The following is a 22,989-nucleotide window of genomic DNA, read 5'->3' on the forward strand; positions in this document are numbered from 1 at the left end:
GATTGCGTCGTCTGTGGACCTATTGGGGCGGTAAGCAAATTGGAGTGTGATTGGCTTTCCCAGCTTTCCCAGCCAACATAGCAGCATAGAATAGAATAGTTTTCTTTTTTTATGTGTGTTTTAAAAACATGTCATCCACAGTGAGTGGATTAGTAGATTATATACCGACATTACGTGCATAATGAACTTCCATGGCAGGTCATCTGACACCAAGATACTGGTGTTTATGGGGGATGAGCCTGCATTAACTTATTATTATTATTATATTTTACCTTTTATTTAACTATGCAAGTCAGTTAAGAACAAATTCTTATTTTCAATGACGGCCTTAAACTGCCTTGTTCAGGGGGCAGAACGACAGATTTTTTACCTTGTCAGCTCGGGGATTCGATCTTGCAACCTTTCGCTTACCAGTCCAACGCTCTAACCACTAGGCTACCTGCCACCCCTTTTATGACCATAATAGTGACCAGCCCTATAAATCTATGTGCACAGCCTGATTGACAAACACAAATAGGGAAGTGTTACCTTTCAGCAGCGTCATTGGCTAAATCAAATAAAAATACCAAAAAAAGCCCCAGAAGGAAATGGGTTAGATGAGATTACACCAGTATTGTCATCATCACATACATCAGTTGTGTAACATCAAGATGTGACAACAGAAAAAGACTACTGAATCGTTGTATCTATGAAGGCTCCTCTATTTCCAAGGATATAGTCAGGGCTAAAGCACATAGCCTGACAACTTTAATTTATTTGTTTTTATGTCTCTTTTAGTTAAGGGGCGGCAGGGTGGCCTAGTGGTTAGAGCGTTGGACTAGTAACCGAAAGGTTGAATCCCTGAGCTGACAAGGTAAAAATCTGTCATTCTACCCCTGAACAAGGCAGTTAACCCACTGTTCCTAGGCCGTCATTGTAAAATAAGAATTTGTTCTTAACTGACTAGGGCTAGGGCCCAGAAATGTCCGGGAACTTGCAGGTGCCTTGGTGGAAGAGTGTGGTAACATCTCACAGCAAGAACTGGCAAATCTGGTGCAGTCCATGAGGAGATGCACTGCAGTACTTAATGCAGCTGGTGGCCACACCAGATACTGACTGTTACTTTTGATTTTGATCCCCCCCCCCCCCTTTGTTCAGGGACACATTAATCCATTTCTGTTAGTTACATGTCTGTGGTACTTGTTCAGTTTATGTCTCAGTTGTTGAATCTTATTATGTTCATACAAATATTTACACATGTTAAGGTTGCTGAAAATTAACCCAGTTGACCGTATATATATATATATATATTCCTTTCTCTGACGTTGCTCGTTCTCATATGTTTTTCTTTTTTTGCTGGGGGGTTATGCGTGTATTGTTTTTTATTTTTTATTATTGCTAGGCATCACTGCACTGTTGGAGCTAGAAACACAAGCATTTAGCTAGGCATCACTGCACTGTTGGAGCTAGAAACACAAGCATTTAGCTAGGTATCACTGCACTGTTGGAGCTAGAAACACAAGCATTTAGCTAGTCATCACTGCACTGTTGGAGCTAGAAACACAAGCATTTAGCTAGTCATCACTGCACTGTTGGAGCTAGAAACACAAGCATTTAGCTAGGTATTACTGCACTGTTGGAGCTAGAAACACAAGCATTTAGCCAGGTATTACTGTTGGAGCTAGAAACACAAGCATTTAGCTAGGTATTACTGCACTGTTGGAGCTAGAAACACAAGCATTTAGCCAGGTATTACTGTTGGAGCTAGAAACACAAGGATTTAGCTAGGTATTACTGTTGGAGCTAAGAACAAGCATTTAGCCAGGTATTACTGTTGGAGCTAGGAACACAAGCATTTAGCTTGGTATTACTGTTGGAGCTAGGAACACAAGCATTTAGCTAGGTATTACTGTTGGAGCTAGAAACACAAGCATTTAGCTAGGTATTACTGTTGGAGCTAGGAGCACAAGCATTTAGTTAGGTATTACTGTTGGAGCTAGGAACACAAGCATTTAGCTAGGTATTACTGTTGGAGCTAGAACCACAAGCATTTAGTTAGGTATTACTGCACTGTTGGAGCTAGGAACACAAGCATTTAGTTAGGTATTACTGTTGGAGCTAGAAACACAAGCATTTAGCTAGGTATTACTGTTGGAGCTAGGAACACAAGCATTTAGTTAGGTATTACTGCACTGTTGGAGCTAGAAACACAAGCATTTAGTTAGGTATTACTGTTGGAGCTAGGAACACAAGCATTTAGCTAGGTATTACTGTTGGAGCTAGGAACACAAGCATTTAGCTAGGTATTACTGTACTGTTGGAGCTAGGAACACAAGCATTTAGTTAGGTATTACTGTTGGAGCTAGAAACACAAGCATTTAGCTAGGTATTACTGTTGGAGCTAGGAACACAAGCATTTAGTTAGGTATTACTGCACTGTTGGAGCTAGAAACACAAGCATTTAGTTAGGTATTACTGTTGGAGCTAGGAACACAAGCATTTAGCCAGGTATTACTGCACTGTTGGAGCTAGGAACACAAGCATTTAGCTAGGTATTACTGTTGGAGCTAGGAACACAAGCATTTAGCCAGGTATTACTGTTGGAGCTAGGAACACAAGCATTTAGCTAGGTATTACTGCACTGTTGGAGCTAGGAACACAAGCATTTAGCTAGGTATTACTGTTGGAGCTAGGAACACAAGCATTTAGCCAGGTATTACTGTTGGAGCTAGGAACACAAGCATTTAGCTAGGTATTACTGCACTGTTGGAGCTAGGAACACAAGCATTTAGCCAGGTATTACTGTTGGAGCTAGGAACACAAGCATTTAGCTAGGTATCAAATCAAGCTTTACTTGTCACATGCGCCGAAATACAACAAGTGTAGACTTTACCGTGAAATGCTTACTTACAAGCCCTTAACCAACAGTGCAGTTCAGGAAGAAGAAAATATTTACCAAGTAGACTAAAATAAAAAGTCATAATAAAAAGTAACACAATAAGAATAACGAGGCTATATACAGGGGGCACCGGTACCGAGTCAGTGTGCGGGGGTACAGGCTAGTTGATGTAATCTGTACATGTAGGTGCGGGCGAAGTGACTCTGCATAGGTAACAAACAAACAGCAAGTAGCAGCAGTGTACAAAAGTCTCTGGAGTCTCTGACAATGTTTGGGCTTTCCTCTGACACCGCCTATTATATAGGTCCTGGATGGCAGGGAGCTTGGCACCAGTGATGTACTGGGCCGTTTGCACTACCCTCTGTAGCGCCTTGCGGTCAGATGTCGAGTGGTTGCTTGCCATACCAGGCGGTGATGCAACCAGTCAGGATGCTCTCGATGGTGCAGCTGTAGAACCTTTTGAGGATCTGGGGACCCATGCCAAATCTTTTCAGTCTCCTGAGGGGGAAAAGGTTTTTTCGTGCCCTCTTCACAACTGTCTTGGTGTGTTTGGACCATGATAGTTCGTTGGTGATGTGGACACCAAGGAACTTGAAACTCTCGACCCGTTCCACTACAGCCCCGTCGATGTTAATGGGGGCCTGTTCGGCCCGCCTTTTCCTGTAGTCCACGATCAGCTCCTTTGTCTTGCTCACGTTGAGGGAGAGGTTGTTGTCCTTGCACCACACTGCCAGTTCTCTGACCTCCCTATAGGCTGTCTCATCACTGTCGGTGGTCAGCAAACTTAATGATGGTGTTGGAGTCGTGTTTGGCCACTGCACTGTTGGAGCTAGAAACACAAGCATTAAGCCAGGTATCACTGCACTGTTGGAGCTAGAAACACAAGCATTTAGCCAGGTATCACTGCACTGTTGGAGCTAGAAACACAAGCATTTAGCCAGGTATCACTGCACTGTTGGAGCTAGAAACACAAGCATTTAGCCAGGTATCACTGCACTGTTGGAGCTAGAAACACAAGCATTTAGCCAGGTATCACTGCACTGTTGGAGCTAGAAACACAAGCATTTAGCCAGGTATCACTGCACTGTTGGAGCTAGAACCACAAGCATTTAGCCAGGTATCACTGCACTGTTGGAGCTAGAAACACAAGCATTTAGCCAGGTATCACTGCACTGTTGGAGCTAGAAACACAAGCATTTAGCCAGGTATCACTGCACTGTTGGAGCTAGAAACACAAGCATTTAGCCAGGTATTACTGCACTGTTGGAGCTAGAACCACAAGCATTTAGCCAGGTATTACTGCACAGTTGGAGCTAGAAACACAAGCATTTAGCCAGGTATTACTGCACTGTTGGAGCTAGAACCACAAGCATTTAGCCAGGTATTACTGCACAGTTGGAGCTAGAAACACAAGGATTTCACTGCACCTGCAATATCATCTGCAAATCTCTGTACGCAACCAATAAACTTTAATTTGATTTTAAGATACCAAAGAGTCTTGTGGTTCATGCTTAGGTTCATTTGGTTCAGTACTCAACAAGGTACTCAACATACTCAACAAGGTCAGACAAGTTTTTGTGCATCTGGGTATTTCATTTTTTTTTTTTTTTTTTTAAGACAAAATTTAAGACTTTTATTAAATAAATCAATACATAACTTTTAAGAGCAGATATTCAAAATGCAAAATAAGAGTAATGTAATGATTACATTTCATCAGATGTAGTATGTAGTTGTTAAAACATTAAATAAACAGAAAATCTAATGTACCCTGGTTGACCATATTAACGCAACAGATTATCAGTAGAACGTTTACAACAGATCTGCTACCACTGTTTGGAGTCTGTCCCAAATGCTACCCTTTTCCCTATATAGTGCACTGTCCATAGGGCTCTGGTCAAAAGTAGTGCACTATGTACGGAATAGGGTGCCATAGGGCTCTAGTCAAAAGTAGTGCACTATGTAGGGAATAGGGTGCAATTTAGGATGTGGCGTCTTAATCCACACGGGAATGTTGTCAATGCTTTGCTGCATACTAGCCCATATTACTCTGTCGGAGTGGGAGTTAACACTGACACTATTGCTATATAAAGGTTGTTACTGGATCAATAAATCAATCAAATGTGTTTTTATAAAGCCCTTTTTTCTTTTTACATCAGCAGTTGTCACAAAGTGCTTTTACAGATACCCAGCCTCAAACCCTCAATGAACAAACAATGCAGAGGCAGAAGCAGAGTGAATATATTGGACCTTGGGATATCTCATACAGTGTTCTGTACGCACCAGACTTGGTCAAATACATATCCAATACTTGATTTAGTTGGCCTGGCAACAATGGAACCAATGGGATAGTTCCAAAGGTGAAAAAACTCTGGCACGATTATTTGGCGTGTGCATTTGAGTTCTGACACACATATGGGCTTTGTTTAGACAGAGAGACCAATTCAGATCTTTCTACCGGCTAATCTTTTGACCAATCATATCCGCTCTGAAAAATAATCTGATGTGTAAAAAGACGAGGAATTATTGGATTAAAATATCATTCAGTCTGTTTACAATCATGGAACCATTATGAAACACACACCAGAGAAAGCATCATGGAGATTAAAACAGAGAGTTAAAACTATTTTTTTGTTTTTGTCGAAAAGTCTAAATCCTGTAAATTCGAGGTATCATAATAATAATTAACTGAAGAAGAAAAAAATATGTAAACAAGAGGAATTACGGCACATCATGAATGAATAATGTATTGTGTTAGTCGTTTCGTTCAGCAGTCACAGACCTGGCCTATGAACTTGCTGTACTCCTGTTTGATGCAGCTGTACACTGTTTTGTAGAAGTGCCTGTCTGTCGCCATGAGATCGGTGACTATCTCTGTGTGGTCCATTTTAGGCATGAGGTACAGGGACACCTTGATTGACAGGGACGTGAGCAGCTCAGAGAACCTCTGGGAAGATTCCACCGGAACTATGATGTCGGTGGTCCCGTGGAGTAAGCAGAAAGGTGGCACTCTGTAGAATTGAACAAATTATGAGTTGGTAGTTGACGCACACACAGAATAGTAGTAGAGGTGCTGACTACCAGACTAGCCCTGTAGAACTGAACAGGAATGAAAGACAACCAGTTATTTCTCTCAAATCAATCAATCCAATGCAACAACAACAACAAAATCTAATAATAAATCATATTTCCTGGGTTGGCGTTCACCTATTTGTTCTTGTCCTGTGTATTTATTGGGTTAGGATCGTCGGAAACCTTAGCTACCGTATCGGTTTTATCGTCAATGTCTGTATAGTATTGCAGCATCTTCGTCCTACCTTTTCAGTTGTGCCTCGCTGAATTTCTTCAGTAGGTGTGTTGGTGAGTAATAAGGGAAGTTCTCCACTCCGTTCATGGCTTTGTGCATCGTAGAGACATACTCCACAGCTCTCATCTGTTCATGTTCGTAGTGGTCCACGATGTTGTACACTCCACTCAAACCTGAACAGAGAACCATGTCGGAGATGGGGGGGAAAAAAATCAAGATATTCGAAGGAACTTTTTTCTTAAATCTAAATTCAATGTAATACAACACAACTTCCTGGTTTTCATTTGATCATGGAATAAAGCCTGAGCTTAAGGACAAGAAACTCTAATCAATGCGGAGACAAATGTTGAGCTGTCTGATTGTCGAAGACAATATCTATAAACCACGTATTGACCTGTAACTCTATAAACCACGTATTGACCTGTAACTCTATAAACCACGTATTGACCTGTAACTCTATAAACCACGTATTGACCTGTAACTCTATAAACCACGTATTGACCTGTAACTATAAACCACGTATTGACCTGTAACTCTATAAACCACGTATTGACCTGTAACTCTATAAACCACGTATTGACCTGTAACTATAAACCACGTATTGACCTGTAACTATAAACCACGTATTGACCTGTAACTCTATAAACCACGTATTGACCTGTAACTCTATAAACCATGTATTGACCTGTAACTATAAACCACGTATTGACCTGTAACTATAAACCACGTATTGACCTGTAACTATAAACCACGTATTGACCTGTAACTATAAACCACGTATTGACCTGTAACTCTATAAACCACGTATTGACCTGTAACTCTATAAACCACCTATTGACCTGTAACTCTATAAACCACGTATTGACCTGTAACTCTATAAACCACGTATTGACCTGTAACTATAAACCACGTATTGACCTGTAACTATAAACCACGTATTGACCTGTAACTCTATAAACCACGTATTGACCTGTAACTATAAACCACGTATTGACCTGTAACTATAAACCACGTATTGACCTGTAACTCTATAAACCACGTATTGACCTGTAACTCTATAAACCACGTATTGACCTGTAACTATAAACCACGTATTGACCTGTAACTCTATAAACCACGTATTGACCTGTAACTATAAACCACGTATTGACCTGTAACTATAAACCACGTATTGACCTGTAACTCTATAAACCACGTATTGACCTGTAACTCTATAAACCACGTATTGACCTGTAACTATAAACCACGTATTGACCTGTAACTATAAACCACGTATTGACCTGTAACTATAAACCACGTATTGACCTGTAACTATAAACCACGTATTGACCTGTAACTATAAACCACGTATTGACCTGTAACTCTATAAACCACGTATTGACCTGTAACTCTATAAACCACCTATTGACCTGTAACTCTATAAACCACGTATTGACCTGTAACTCTATAAACCACTTATTGACCTGTAACTATAAACCACGTATTGACCTGTAACTCTATAAACCACGCATTGACCTGTAACTCTATAAACCACGTATTGACCTGTAACTTTATAAACCACGCATTGACCTGTAACTCTATAAACCACGTATTGACCTGTAACTCTATAAACCACGTATTGACCTGTAACTCTATAAACCACGTATTGACCTGTAACTCTATAAACCACGTATTGACCTGTAACTCTATAAACCACGTATTGACCTGTAACTATAAACCACGTATTGACCTGTAACTATAAACCACGTATTGACCTGTAACTCTATAAACCACGTATTGACCTGTAACTCTATAAACCACGTATTGACCTGTAACTCTATAAACCACGTATTGACCTGTAACTCTATAAACCACGTATTGACCTGTAACTCTATAAACCACGTATTGACCTGTAACTGTATAAACCACGTATTGACCTGTAACTCTATAAACCACGTATTGACCTGTAACTCTATAAACCACGTATTGACCTGTAACTCTATAAACCACGTATTGACCTGTAACTCTATAAACCACGTATTGACCTGTAACTCTATAAACCACGTATTGACCTGTAACTCTATAAACCACGTATTGACCTGTAACTCTATAAACCACGTATTGACCTGTAACTCTATAAACCACGTATTGACCTGTAACTGTATAAACCACCTATTGACCTGTAACTGTATAAACCACCTATTGACCTGTAACTCTATAAACCACCTATTGACCTGTAACTCTATAAACCACGTATTGACCTGTAACTCTATAAACCACGTATTGACCTGTAACTCTATAAACCACGTATTGACCTGTAACTCTATAAACCACGTATTGACCTGTAACTCTATAAACCACGTATTGACCTGTAACTCTATAAACCACCTATTGACCTGTAACTCTATAAACCACCTATTGACCTGTAACTCTATAAACCACCTATTGACCTGTAACTCTATAAACCACTTATTGACCTGTAACTATAAACCACGTATTGACCTGTAACTTTATAAACCACGCATTGACCTGTAACTCTATAAACCACGTATTGACCTGTAACTTTATAAACCACGCATTGACCTGTAACTCTATAAACCACGTATTGACCTGTAACTCTATAAACCACGTATTGACCTGTAACTCTATAAACCACGTATTGACCTGTAACTCTATAAACCACGTATTGACCTGTAACTCTATAAACCACGTATTGACCTGTAACTCTATAAACCACGTATTGACCTGTAACTCTATAAACCACGTATTGACCTGTAACTCTATAAACCACGTATTGACCTGTAACTTTATAAACCACGTATTGACCTGTAACTTTATAAACCACGTATTGACCTGTAACTCTATAAACCACGTATTGACCTGTAACTCTATAAACCACGTATTGACCTGTAACTTTATAAACCACGTATTGACCTGTAACTCTATAAACCACGTATTGACCTGTAACTCTATAAACCACGTATTGACCTGTAACTATAAACCACGTATTGACCTGTAACTCTATAAACCACGTATTGACCTGTAACTATAAACCACGTATTGACCTGTAACTCTATAAACCACGTATTGACCTGTAACTGTATAAACCACCTATTGACCTGTAACTCTATAAACCACCTATTGACCTGTAACTCTATAAACCACCTATTGACCTGTAACTCTATAAACCACGTATTGACCTGTAACTCTATAAACCACGTATTGACCTGTAACTCTATAAACCACGTATTGACCTGTAACTCTATAAACCACGTATTGACCTGTAACTATAAACCACGTATTGACCTGTAACTGTATAAACCACCTATTGACCTGTAACTCTATAAACCACCTATTGACCTGTAACTCTATAAACCACCTATTGACCTGTAACTCTATAAACCACGTATTGACCTGTAACTCTATAAACCACGTATTGACCTGTAACTCTATAAACCACGTATTGACCTGTAACTCTATAAACCACGTATTGACCTGTAACTCTATAAACCACGTATTGACCTGTAACTATAAACCACGTCTTGACCTGTAACTCTATAAACCACTTATTGACCTGTAACTATAAACCACGTATTGACCTGTAACTCTATAAACCACCTATTGACCTGTAACTCTATAAACCACGTATTGACCTGTAACTTTATAAACCACGTATTGACCTGTAACTCTATAAACCACGTATTGACCTGTAACTCTATAAACCACGTATTGACCTGTAACTATAAACCACGTATTGGCCTGTAACTATAAACCACGTATTGGCCTGTAACTCTATAAACCACGTATTGACCTGTAACTCTATAAACCACGTATTGACCTGTAACTCTATAAACCACGTATTGACCTGTAACTCTATAAACCACATATTGACCTGTAACTATAAACCACGTATTGACCTGTAACTCTATAAACCACGTATTGACCTGTAACTCTATAAACCACGTATTGACCTGTAACTCTATAAACCACATATTGACCTGTAACTATAAACCACGTATTGACCTGTAACTCCTCTGATTGCCATGGTGATCTCTGTCTGCTTCTTGGCTTCTATAAAGAGCTCGTCTCGTCCCTCGACCATGAACAGCACGGTTAGAGCTGCTAGGTGAGCCCCAGCAGAGTGGCCGATTAACACAATGTTATCCTGAAAAGACAACATAGTGGATATCAATACCTGTTATCTGTTTATTACCCACTTTATAAACGAACAATTAACCGTTTATGAACGACTAACACAATGTTATTCTGCACGTAGACAACAAGCACAGGGGGTGAATATCAACCAATGTGTTATAAGTGCTTACTACACATTCATATATATGAACTAATAATGTAGTATTTATGATCTATAACCCCTGTATAAATCATATATAGGGACTATTAACAGAATGTTATCCTGCACAAAGAGAAAACAAGCACAGGGGCGTTACTATCAACATTGCATTTATGAACAGTCTTCAGTAAAGGGCGAATACAAAAACTTCCACTAAAGTCACATTTTTCATTTATTATCCAATTGATATCAATGCAAGACTAAGTGACAATTATAATCAAGAAGAAGTGAGGATTATAATTAAGTAGAAGTGAGGATTATAATCTAGTAGAAGTGAGGATTAAAATCTAGAAGAAGTGAGGATTATAATTAAGAAGAAGTGAGTATTATAATTAAGTAGAAGTGAGGATTATAATTAAGAAGAAGTGAGGATTATAATTAAGTAGAAGTGAGGATTATAATTAAGTAGAAGTGAGGATTATAATTAAGAAGAAGTGAGGATTATAATTAAATCGAAGTGAGGATTATAATTAAGTAGAAGTGAGGATTATAATCTAGAAGAAGTGAGGATAATAATCTAGAAGAAGTGAGGACTATAATCTAGAAGAAGTGAGGATTATAATCAAGAAGAAGTGAGGATTATAATCAAGAAGAAGTGAGGATTATAATCTAGAAGAAGTGAGGATTATAATCAAGAAGAAGTGAGGATTATAATCAAGAAGAAGTGAGGATTATAATCAAGAAGAAGTGAGGATTATAATCAAGAAGTGAGGATTATAATCTAGAGGAAGTGAGGATTGGCCCCTATGATATCAACCAATGTGTTATAACTGTAGACCTGAACTTCAACCACTGTATGCATCACTTTTTTATTAATTTATTTATTTCACCTTTATTTAACCAGGTAGGCCAGTTGAGAACAAGTTCTCATTTACAACTGCGACCTGGCCAAGATAAAGCAAAGCAGTTCGACACATACAACAACACAGTTACACATGGAATAAACAAACATACAGTCAATAACACAATAGATAAATCTGTAGACAATGTGTGCAAATGGAGTTAAGGAGGTAAAGGCAATAAATAGGCCAATAGTAGCGAAGTAATTACAATTTAGCAAATTTAACACTTACTTTGTCAAAGTTGAATTTATGGCCGCTGTCCCTCGCCCAAATGAGACAGTCCGCAATATCTTGAACCATACACAAAACATTACCCTGGAGAGAAGATTAGAGTCAAATGCAATGTGTACGCTCGCTCACTGAATACAACAGGGACTGCATCTTTCTGGTCTATTGTATCTGTCCCTATGCAAAAATAAATATATATATAAAAAATACAAAATTAAACTAGTAAAAGGTACATTTTCTAAAGAATATTTGTGTGTTTGCTGCAGCTGTTTTTTTTATGGTAGTGGAGGAGTCTTACCTTTGGATAGGTGCAATAGTCGGGGCAGATCACCGTTGCGCTGAGCTCCTTAGCCATCTGCATGGCCAGTAGACAGTATATGGACCTCTCCCCTGAACCCCAGGCTCCTCCGTATATAAACACTACCACAGGCACCGGTCCACGGCCTGGCTGGCCAACCGTGGGAGAATAATACAGATCCAGTTTGTTGCTACGACGCCCAAACGTGATGCCCTTTAGGAGGAGGAGGAGGAGGAGGAGAAGAGCGCGTGCAGTGAGCTTTCACATTCATTTATAATGAGGTACAGTACATAATGGTTTTGTAAAATATTTCAAAGAAATGCACTAATAATCAGCTATACACAGTCAGGGTGATGATGAGTATTTTCCTCCGCTCATACAAGACTAATAAAGGCCTAGTTCACTAATATTATATATATTTTTTTAAGTAATATACAGTACCAGACAAAAGTTTGGACAACCCTATTTATTTTTACTGTTTTCTACATTGTAGAATAATAGTGAAGACATCAAAACTATGAAATAACACATATGGAATCATGTAGAAAGAATGCCACGTTTGTGCAAAGCTGTCATCAAGGTAAAGGGTGGCTACTTTGAAGAATCTCAAATAATACATATATTTTAATTTGTTTAAAAAAAAAATGTGGTTACTACATGATTCCATATGTGTTATGTCATAGATTTGATGTCTTTACTATTATTCTATAATGTAGAAAATAGTTTTTTTTTAAATAAGAAAAACCCTTGAATGAGTAGGTGTGTCCAAACCTTTGTCTGAGACTGTATACATATTTATTTATTTTATTTCCATTGATCAGTTTGTGCTTCAGCACCCTACTCCCCACGGCTATGGAAAAGACAGCAGCCCAAGACCAGCAATGTTGGAAAACTGGGACAAACTTACCTTTTCATAATGATTAGGGTTTTCTACATTACCTTTTCATAATGATTGTGGTTTTCTACATTACCTTTTCATAATGATTAGGGTTTTCTACGTTACCTTTTCATAATGATTGGGGTTTCTACGTGGCCTTTTCATAATGATTGGGGTTTTCTACATGACCTTTTCATAATGATTGGGGTTTCTACATTACCTTTTCATAATCTACATGACCTTTCATAATGATTGGGGTTTTCTACATGACCTTTTCATAGTGATTGGGTTTTCTACATTACCTTTTCATAGTGGTTGGGGTTTCTACATTACCTTTTCATAGTGATTGGGGTTTTCTACATTACCTTTTCATAATGATTGTGGTTTTCTACATTGCCTTTTCATAGTGGTTGGGTTTCTACATTACCTTTTCATAATGCTTGGGAGTTTCTGCATTACCTTTTCATAATGATTGTGGTTTTCTACATTGCCTTTTCATAATGATTGTGGTTTCCTACATTACCTTTTCATAATGATTGTGGTTCCTACCTTACCTTTTCATAATGATTGGAGTTTTCTACATTACCTTTTCATAATGCTTGGGTTTTCTACATTACCTTTTCATAATGATTGTGGTTTCTACATTACCTTTTCATAATGATTGTGGTTTCCTACATTACCTTTTCATAATGATTGTGGTTCCTACCTTACCTTTTCATAATGATTGGAGTTTTCTACATTACCTTTTCATAATGATTGGGGTTTCTACATTAACTTTTCATAATGATGGGGGGTTTCTACATTACCTTTTCATAATGGTTGGGGGTTTGCTACATTACCCTTTCATGGTGATTGGGTTTACTACATTACCTTTTCATAATGCTTGGGGTTTTCTGCATTGCCTTTTCATAATGCTTATGTTTTCTACATTACCTTTTCATAATGCTTATGTTTTATACATTACCTTTTCATAATGATTGTGGTTTCTACATTACCTTTTCATAGTGGTTGGGGTTCTACATTACCTTTTCATAGTGGTTGGGGGTTCTACATTACCTTTTCATAATGATTGTGGTTTTCTACATTACCTTTTCATGATTGTTGTTCCTACATTACCTTTTCATAATGATTGGGTTTCTACATTACCTTTTCATAATGATTGGGGTTTCTACATTACCTTTTCATAATGATTGGGGGGGTTCTACATGACCTTTTCAAAATGATTGGGGGGGTTTCTACATGACCTTTTCATAATGCTTGGGGGTTTTACATTACCTTTTCATAATGATTGGATTTTCTACATTACCTTTTCATAATGATTAGGGTTTCTACATTACCTTTTCATAATGCTTGTGGTTTTCTACATTCTTGTACCAGGACTTCCACTGGAAATAGAGTTTTCCATACTGGAAGTATTTCAGCATCTCCAGCACAGCTCTAGTCAGACAGTATATCCGCCTGGGGAGAGGACACACACACACACACACACACACACACACACACACACACACACACACACACACACACACACACACACACACACACACACACACACACACACACACACACACACACCTCAGAACCGATAAATAAATATGAGTCCTGCTTGCCAGACTCATGGCGTGGGAAGAGACTATACAAATCAGAACCTCATAACAATGTGTATGTCCCAAATGGCACCCTATTCCCTATATAGTGCACTACTTTTGACCAGGGCCCATAAGGTTCTGGTGCTCTATGTAGGGGATAGGGTGTCATTCAGGGGACACACACAATATAACAGTGAAGATAATAGTAGTGCTGGAATGTTAAATTACCTTGGCTTCAGAGCCTCAATGTACTTTTTATAGCCCGGCTTGTTAGGCCAGCCATACATCCACTGGGCTACGAGAGAGATGGAGTAGGGGATGCCCACTAACAAGGCCCCTGCAGCCATGGGTAGAGACATGCTGTACTTCAGTCCAATCCTAGAGAACAACACACGGAGGGAGAGAGGCACAGAGAGGAGAGACAGAGAGATGAGAGAGAGGAGAGAGGGGGAGAGACACAGAGCGAGAGACAGACACATAGCGAGAGACAGAGGGAGGAGAGAGGAGAGCGACAGAGAAGGAGAGAGAGGGAGAGAGCGAGAGGGAGAGAAGGAGAGAGAGAGAGACACATAGCGAGAGACAAAGGGAGGAGAGAGGAGAGCGACAGAGAGGGAGAGAGAGAGAGACACAGAGTTAGTAATCACTGTTGCATAATAATATGCCAGTTCGTGGCTCCCGAGTGGCGCAGCGGTCTGAGGCACTGCATCTCCGTGCAAGAGGCGTCACTACAGTCCCTGGTTTGAATCCAGGCTGTATCACATCCGGCCGTGATTGGGAGTCCCATAGGGCGGCGCACAATTGGCCCAGCGTCGTCAGGGTTTGGCCGTGGTAGGCCGTCATTGTAAAATAAGAATTTGTTCTTAACTGACTTAGTCTAGTTAAATAAAGGTTAAATAAATACAAATAAAAATGATCAAGATAAGCTATTGAATGGCACTGGTAAGTAAAACATGCTGAGTATGCTTCTCACATGTTAATGAAGAGTTAGCAAACTGCTGAAAATAGTCATGTACAGTATTGAATGGCACTGGTATACAAGTGAACATGTTATTTTGTACTCACATATTTAGTGATCCAAGTTGAGACGCTGTATCTGCGGGACTGTTTCCTGTAAGAGGAAGGCAAAGCAGGACAGACAATGTTAGACTATTAAACCAACTGCTTCAGATGATTCAAATAACCAAGGTCCAGACCTAGGACCATGATTAGTTAATTCTTTGGAGCAGGTGTCTTAGTGCCAGGGTGGAACAAAAAGCTGGCTGCTCCACAGTAAGCAGAGGGAGACTGGAAAAGTACTGTTTGAGGTTCTACTATGCAATGAGTTCTGAAGTTCCAAAATTCCAAATTCCAAATTCCAAATTCCACTATGATCGGTTATCTGTCATCGGTCAAGATGCCCTGAACCAGAGCCAACCTAGCTGAAGGCATGGGCAAACTTGTTTTGGATGATTTCTGGTATTTTATCAAAATAAATAAATCGCAGCACGTTTTAGGACTCATTCAGCAGTATTTACCTGATTTAAGTACAATACCATTGGAAATTCATATTGAAAGTTCAATTTATATTGCTAAAACTTAAGTTGAAAATAGATGCTGTCCTGCTGTCATGTTGACAAGATATTTTGATAAATGTCAAAACACAGTTTTAAGGTGACCCAATCAATAACCAATATGTAGAACCCGTTTGTGATATATTGAAAACAACATATTTACAACAATGAACTCCTTGTGAAACAGCTGTGAAAACCAACCTGGAAATATTTAAGATTTAAATATAATCAACTCTGATCTTTTCTTGGTACAGTTGTGTCATTCATTTATTTTCACAGATTTTTTTTGTACACTCACATGGCAATCAGACTGAAATACTGAATTCTGGTGTGTGGAATACAGAGGAGGTGGGTGATGTGTGGGTGGGTGGTTCTGCCTGTCACTTGTTCTCACAGGCAGCCAGTCTCAGAAGGGGGACGTGAAGAGGGAGACTGCAGTGTCCAGGCACTGCTATTCTCTTTGTTCTGAGTGTTTGCAGTGCTAGTGCTTTTAGTTAATCTGTGTATCTCACATACAGTATTATGTGCCCAGTATGATAGAGCTAGAACACTTTCTAGCAACAGCCTTAGCAACGGAAGCTAGAACTCATCCAATCCCATTGTGACACAGAGGGGGGGCACTTTTTTGGCAGGGGGACACTATTTGGCAGGGGGACACTATTTGGCAGAGGGACACTATTTGGCATCTACACATTTTGCCATTGGGCGTAGATAAAATGTCCTGCAATTCTACACATTTTCCCATTAACCTATGCCATGTTAATGATATCTGAGAGTGACTAATAAAATCAACGGGGGCCCCTTGGAGGTCAGAGCCACTGGGAACGTGTCCTGCATGCCCGGTCGGTATTCAGCCATGATTACTACACGTTTAGATAACTGGCTAGACTAACTTAGCATTCTAGGAATTGTTAGCTTGACATGTGCTAATTGAGTGACTGTCAGTGACTGACAACAACAAAAAACCTAGAGAAAAACTGCTGATTCACAACTACATTTTTGAACTTGCACCATGTTTATTCTGCTATTCTAACACACAACAGTGTGAGACACAAAGTTGTGTCCTGGACTGTTCCCTAGCAACAGTGTGACACAAAGTTGTGTCCTGGACTGTTCCCTAGCGACCGGGGGCCCTAAGCGATCGCTTATGCCTGGAGCCAGCCCTGCTGCCTTCACGGAAAAGTTCATAAACCACTTGATCTATTACTTAAACGAATCACTGTGTAACATAGGATATCAACAGTGACAACGGTTGGCTGCTATTTAAGTGATAGTTTGACTGTCCAATCAATGTATTTGTGTGTGTTACAAACGCCTTTTATAGAGAGATCCCCATTCTAAAGTGATTATCCAAGTCCTGGGCTCCCCAAGCATGTGATCAAATTAACGGTACACAACCAAATATATAGATTTTTTTTTACAAGCAATTAATATTATGTCATCGTGATGACTGTACACTTTTATATTAACGCCACCAATCCCAGGTCAAAAGGACGTGTAATTCCACTACATGTTATGGGGTGAAAATGGAAGCTTGTGTAAGGCAGTAACACAAACTGTCCACATTAGGCAGAAAAAAACGCAATATAGGCCGAGGTAAAAGGGATAAACGCAGACGTTCTGTACATTTAACCTTGGAAATAATGGACGCCGCAACAGGATGAGGCGGAGACAAAATAATTCAAAACGATAGTATATACTGAGTACACTAAACACTAGGAACACTTTGCTGATATTGAGTTGCAACCGGAACGGAACAGCCTCAATTCGTCGTGGGGCATGGGACTCTACACTGTGTCGAAAGCGTTCCACAGGGATCTCGGTCCATGTTGACTCCAATGCTTCCGACAGTTGTGTCAAGTTGGCTGGATGTCCTTTTGGGTGGTGGACCATTCTTGATACACACGGGGAAAACTGTTGAGCGTGAAAAACATTTGAAATAGAAAGGAATGGAGTAGTGGGCAGTCTGGGAGTCTTTTTGTTGGATTGACAGCCAACGAAAGATGGTAAATACAGTCTGTGTCTGATGATTTTAGAATTATTTTTGTTTAATTTAATTATATTTGAGATTTTTTTATTTATTATACAAAATTATCAACAATTTATATCCTTACATCATTACATGTCTAACAAAACAAAACACAGGTAAAACTAGAAAATACTGAATACATACAAATTCAAGTGCAATTGTATTCACTCAGAAAAAAATCTCATTATAATGATTAACGAAGATGTTATTCACTATGGATAATGTCTTAAAGACAAGATGATTAAATTCAATCAAAAAAATATTTGTATTTTGGTATAGAATTATGGAATTTTTGTTTGTGTATAAAGTATTTGGCAACAAGAATAAAAAAATAAAAATCACAATCATTTCAATGGTCTTGTTATCATTGCAATAGTAACATGTTAAATCCTTCATGTCAAAAAACATGGGTAGTGGTCAAAAAGTGTCTGTGTCCGATGAACGCCACATTGTAGCACGCAGTACTGACGCTAGACCAAACATGCGGAAATTAGCTTCGTTCGCAGCTGCTATTACTGCGACCTCTACTGTAAAGTCGACGTAACTGCATGATTTTACTAATCCGCGATGGATATGCAGTTTAACACAATACTGGAGCCAACTACAATGTTTTATTCAGAAGATATCAGCTATTCTCTCCCTTATGTTGCTGCACAACTAACTGACCGAATAGTGGCACATATTAATGAATACAGTAGCCTACCAGACAACATGTAAGTCTGTGTTATGCACCGTTAGAAATATCAGCATTTTTTTTTTTCCTTCTAGAAACAACTTACCGTTTAGACGGGGTATTGTACTAGGCCCACAATGTGTCTTCTTAGGCCTATTGATGTAGGAATAGAAAGGGGGTGGTGTTTGTCAAATGTCAAACTAAGGTAAGAAAATAGTGTCGTTTTGAATCTCCAAATGACCGACTTCATTGATCATCTATCAAGGCAGGAAAGCGTCTCAAAACAGAACGAAAAATGTTCCCAAATACGTCATAATTAAACTCGTATTTGTCCTAATTATTTCGCTATCCGAAGTATTATCTTGTCATTACAGGTTTCGGAAAGGAACAGGTTTTTTTCTCCATCATCATAATTGCTGATTTTATAACAACAGGATCCCGGTGTTAGGGTATTCGATGTCCGCTGTACGCCACATTATTCGTTCCCATTGGTTATTATTCCTAGAAGGCAGGACTACTAGTTACTGTACTTTGAGGTTTGATTGGCTGGGTTAGTTGTCATTCTGCACACTGTTTTATTTCTGAAAAATATATATTTTTTTAATAGGTATTCAATATTCGCGTGTGCAATACATCATCGATTTATGAAAATCTGCGTTAGGACCGGATTAATTGTGAAGTTGATTAATTATTTTGGCAGTTACCTGTAGTATAGTGTGATGGAGTCATGGTTATAGAGGTGTAGGGTGATGGAGTCATGGTTATAGAGGTGTAGGGTGATGGAGTCATGGTTATAGGGGTGTAGTGTGATGGAGTCATGGTTATAGAGGTGTAGTGTGATGGAGTCATGGTTATAGAGGTGTAGTGTGATGGAGTCATGGTTATAGAGGTGTAGTGTGATGGAGTCATGGTTATAGAGGTGTAGTGTGATGGAGTCATGGTTATAGAGGTGTAGGGGGATGGAGTCATGGTTATAGAGGTGTAGGGTGATGGAGTCATGGTTATAGAGGTGTAGTGTGATGGAGTCATGGTTATAGAGGTGTAGGGTGATGGAGTCATGGTTATAGAGGTGTAGTGTGATGGAGTCATGGTTATAGAGGTGTAGTGTGATGGAGTCATGGTTATAGAGGTGTAGTGTGATGGAGTCATGGTTATAGAGGTGTAGTGTGATGGAGTCATGGTTATAGAGGTGTAGTGTGATGGAGTCATGGTTATAGAGGTGTAGGGTGATGGAGTCATGGTTATAGAGGTGTAGTGTGATGGAGTCATGGTTATAGAGGTGTAGTGTGATGGAGTCATGGTTATAGAGGTGTAGTGTGATGGAGTCATGGTTATAGAGGTGTAGGGTGATGGAGTCATGGTTATAGAGGTGTAGTGTGATGGAGTCATGTTATAGAGGTGTAGTTTGGCAGGTAGCCTCGGGGTAAAAAGCTTTGGGCCAGTAACCGAAAGGTCGCTGTTTTAAATCCCTGTGGTGCAAATCCCCGAGCCGATTAGGTGAAACATCTGTCCGTGTCCTTGAGCAAGGCACTTAACCCTAATTGCTCTTGTAAATTGTTCTGGATAAGAGCATCTGATACATAGGAATATAATAGGTTCAGATGAGTTAGCCCTAATCTTATATTGTCAGTGCAATCCCTCCGTTTAACCCATACCCTTACCCTGATAACCATAACCCATACCCTTACCCTAATAACCATAACCATAACCCATACCCTTACCCTGATAACCATAACCCATACCCTTACCCTGATAACCATAACCCATACCCTTACCCTAATAACCATAACCATAACCCATACCCTTACCCTGATAACCATAACCCATACCCTGATAACCATAACCCATACCCTTACCCTAATAACCATAACCCATACCCTTACCCTGATAACCATAACCCATACCCTTACCCTGATAACCATAACCCATACCCTTACCCTGATAACCATAACCCATACCCTTACCCTGATAACCATAACCCATACCCTTACCCTAATAACCATAACCCATACCCTTACCCTGATAACCATAACCCATACCCTTACCCTTACCCTGATAACCATAACCCATATCCTTACCCTGATAACCATAACCCATACCCTTACCCTGATAACCATAACCCATACCCTTACCCTAATAACCATAACCCATACCCTTACCCTAATAACCATAACCCATACCCTTACCCTATTAACCATAACCCATACCCTTACCCTATTAACCATAACCCATACCCTTACCCTGATAACCATAACCCATACCCTTACCCTGATAACCATAACCCATACCCTTACCCTGATAACCATAACCCATACCCTTACCCTAATAACCATAACCCATACCCTTACCCTGATAACCATAACCCATACCCTTACCCTGATAACCATAACCCATACCCTTACCCTGATAACCATAACCCATACCCTTACCCTAATAACCATAACCATAACCCATACCCTTACCCTGATAACCATAACCCATACCCTTACCCTAATAACCATAACCCATACCCTTACCCTAATAACCATAACCCATACCCTTACCCTGATAACCATAACCCATACCCTTACCCTGATAACCATAACCCATATCCTTACCCTGATAACCATAACCCATACCCTTACCCTATTAACCATAACCCATACCCTTACCCTGATAACCATAACCCATTCCCTTACCCTAATAACCATAACCCATACCCTTACCCTGATAACCATAACCCATACCCTTACCCTGATAACCATAACCCATACCCTTACCCTAATAACCATAACCATAACCCATACCCTTACCCTAATAACCATAACCATAACCCATACCCTTACCCTGATAACCATAACCCATACCCTTACCCTAATAACCATAACCCATACCCTTACCCTAATAACCATAACCCATACCCTTACCCTGATAACCATAACCCATACCCTTACCCTGATAACCATAACCCATACCCTTACCCTGATAACCATAACCCATACCCTTACCCTGATAACCATAACCCATATCCTTACCCTGATAACCATAACCCATACCCTTACCCTATTAACCATAACCCATACCCTTACCCTGATAACCATAACCCATACCCTTACCCTATTAACCATAACCCATACCCTCCGGTGTTCACTGCTAAGAGATCTTGCAGGGTGGGATAAGGAGGGTGCACTCACACACAAGGCGGAGCCACATGATGCTCGGAGTGACTGCTGGCGGAGCCACATAATGCCCGAAGTGACTGCGGGCAGAGCTATATAATGCTCAGAGTGACTGCGGTCGCTCTCTCTCACACACACACAAGTGGAGAGAGTAGGTTAACTTCTGAATGATTGAATGAAGTGGTCGAATAATACGTGACCAAAAATCTCAAGACCAACCGATCTGTAAATATGTAAACGGCCCGGACTACACCTTGAAGAATATTATTGAATGGAAAACATGGAATTCCCGATCACAAACAGGAAGAAACTGTGTTTTTACGCGCTGCTGTGGTCACTTGTTAGCCGACTGACACTGGGAGGTAAGGTATCTGAAAGTTGGGATTTACTCGCGGGCGAGATTGATCGCTATTTCCAATTTTTTAGTAGCCTGTTGTATGTTTGTGTTTGTTTGTGTGTCTATGCTTTTGATACTGTAATTCATTCATTTGGGTCTTAGCAAACGTTATTACGCACACCCGTTTCTCCCTGTGTATCGGGGAAATAACTGCCTTCGCTGCTTAGCCTATAGTACAACGTTAGAACAAGCTAATTTCCTGCATAATCTACACAATACCAAATGGTCCGTCTAGCCGTCTCTATTTAGAACAACAAAAAGTAAGCAAAAATGCCCCTAGTCATCAAGTTAGGTAGGAGATCATTTAAAAAAAAATATATATTTGTATTTATTTAACTAGGCAAATTATAAAAAATGTTTAAGTGATTGATAAGACTCAACTATATAAAAAATAATTCAATTATCAATATTGTGTTGCACCTTTAACCAATAGCCTAACAAATCTAACAACAAAAATCAAGTACAAAGACTTTGATTGTCTTTATTAAGACATCCTTTATATCAAATGTCAGCCAGATCCCCCCCCAGCCAGACCCCCCCCCATCCAGACCCCCCCCCAGCCAGACCCCCCCCCCCCCCCCTCAGCCAGACCCCCCTCAGCCAGACCCCCCCCCAGCCAGACCCCCCCCAGCCAGACCCCCCAGCCAGACCCCCCTCAGCCAGACCCCCCCTGCCAGACCGCCCCAGCCAGACCCCTCCTCAGCCAGACCCCCCCCCCCCCCCTCAGCCAGCACCCCCCAGCCAGACCCCCCAGCCAGACCGCCCCAGCCAGACCCCTCCTTAGCCAGACCCCCCCCCAGCCAGACCCCCCCCCCCCCCAGCCTGCCCCAAGC

General features: G+C 40.1%; 1 protein-coding gene across 1 annotated transcript; it reads right to left on the minus strand.

Moving 5' to 3' along the window:
• Positions 1-4,328: 4,328 nt before the first annotated feature.
• Positions 4,329-19,076, minus strand: si:dkey-193c22.1 (uncharacterized protein LOC567837 homolog). Its single transcript, XM_039013833.1, has 9 exons — positions 18,708-19,076; positions 15,412-15,457; positions 14,578-14,727; positions 14,098-14,218; positions 11,884-12,096; positions 11,589-11,672; positions 10,185-10,326; positions 6,193-6,355; positions 4,329-5,886 (listed from the first exon to the last, which is right to left on the minus strand). Coding segments are annotated over exons 2-9 (1,119 nt in total). The 5' UTR covers positions 15,414-15,457; positions 18,708-19,076; the 3' UTR covers positions 4,329-5,642.
• Between the last annotated feature and the right edge of the window lie 3,913 nt (positions 19,077-22,989).

The sequence above is a fragment of the Salvelinus namaycush genome, chromosome 18, assembly GCF_016432855.1.
Source record: "Salvelinus namaycush isolate Seneca chromosome 18, SaNama_1.0, whole genome shotgun sequence".
In the NCBI taxonomy this organism is placed as follows: domain Eukaryota; kingdom Metazoa; phylum Chordata; class Actinopteri; order Salmoniformes; family Salmonidae; genus Salvelinus; species Salvelinus namaycush.

Bases quoted from the DNA above. Each gene is read 5' to 3' on its own strand.
- si:dkey-193c22.1 (XM_039013833.1), bottom strand. The intron at 12,097-14,097 runs GTAATGTAGAAA...CTCCTCCTAAAG, and splicing joins ACCACAAGCATTATGAAAAG to GGCATCACGTTTGGGCGTCG. The intron at 6,356-10,184 runs GTCAATACGTGG...TTCTCTGTTCAG, and splicing joins GGCAATCAGAGGAGTTACAG to GTTTGAGTGGAGTGTACAAC.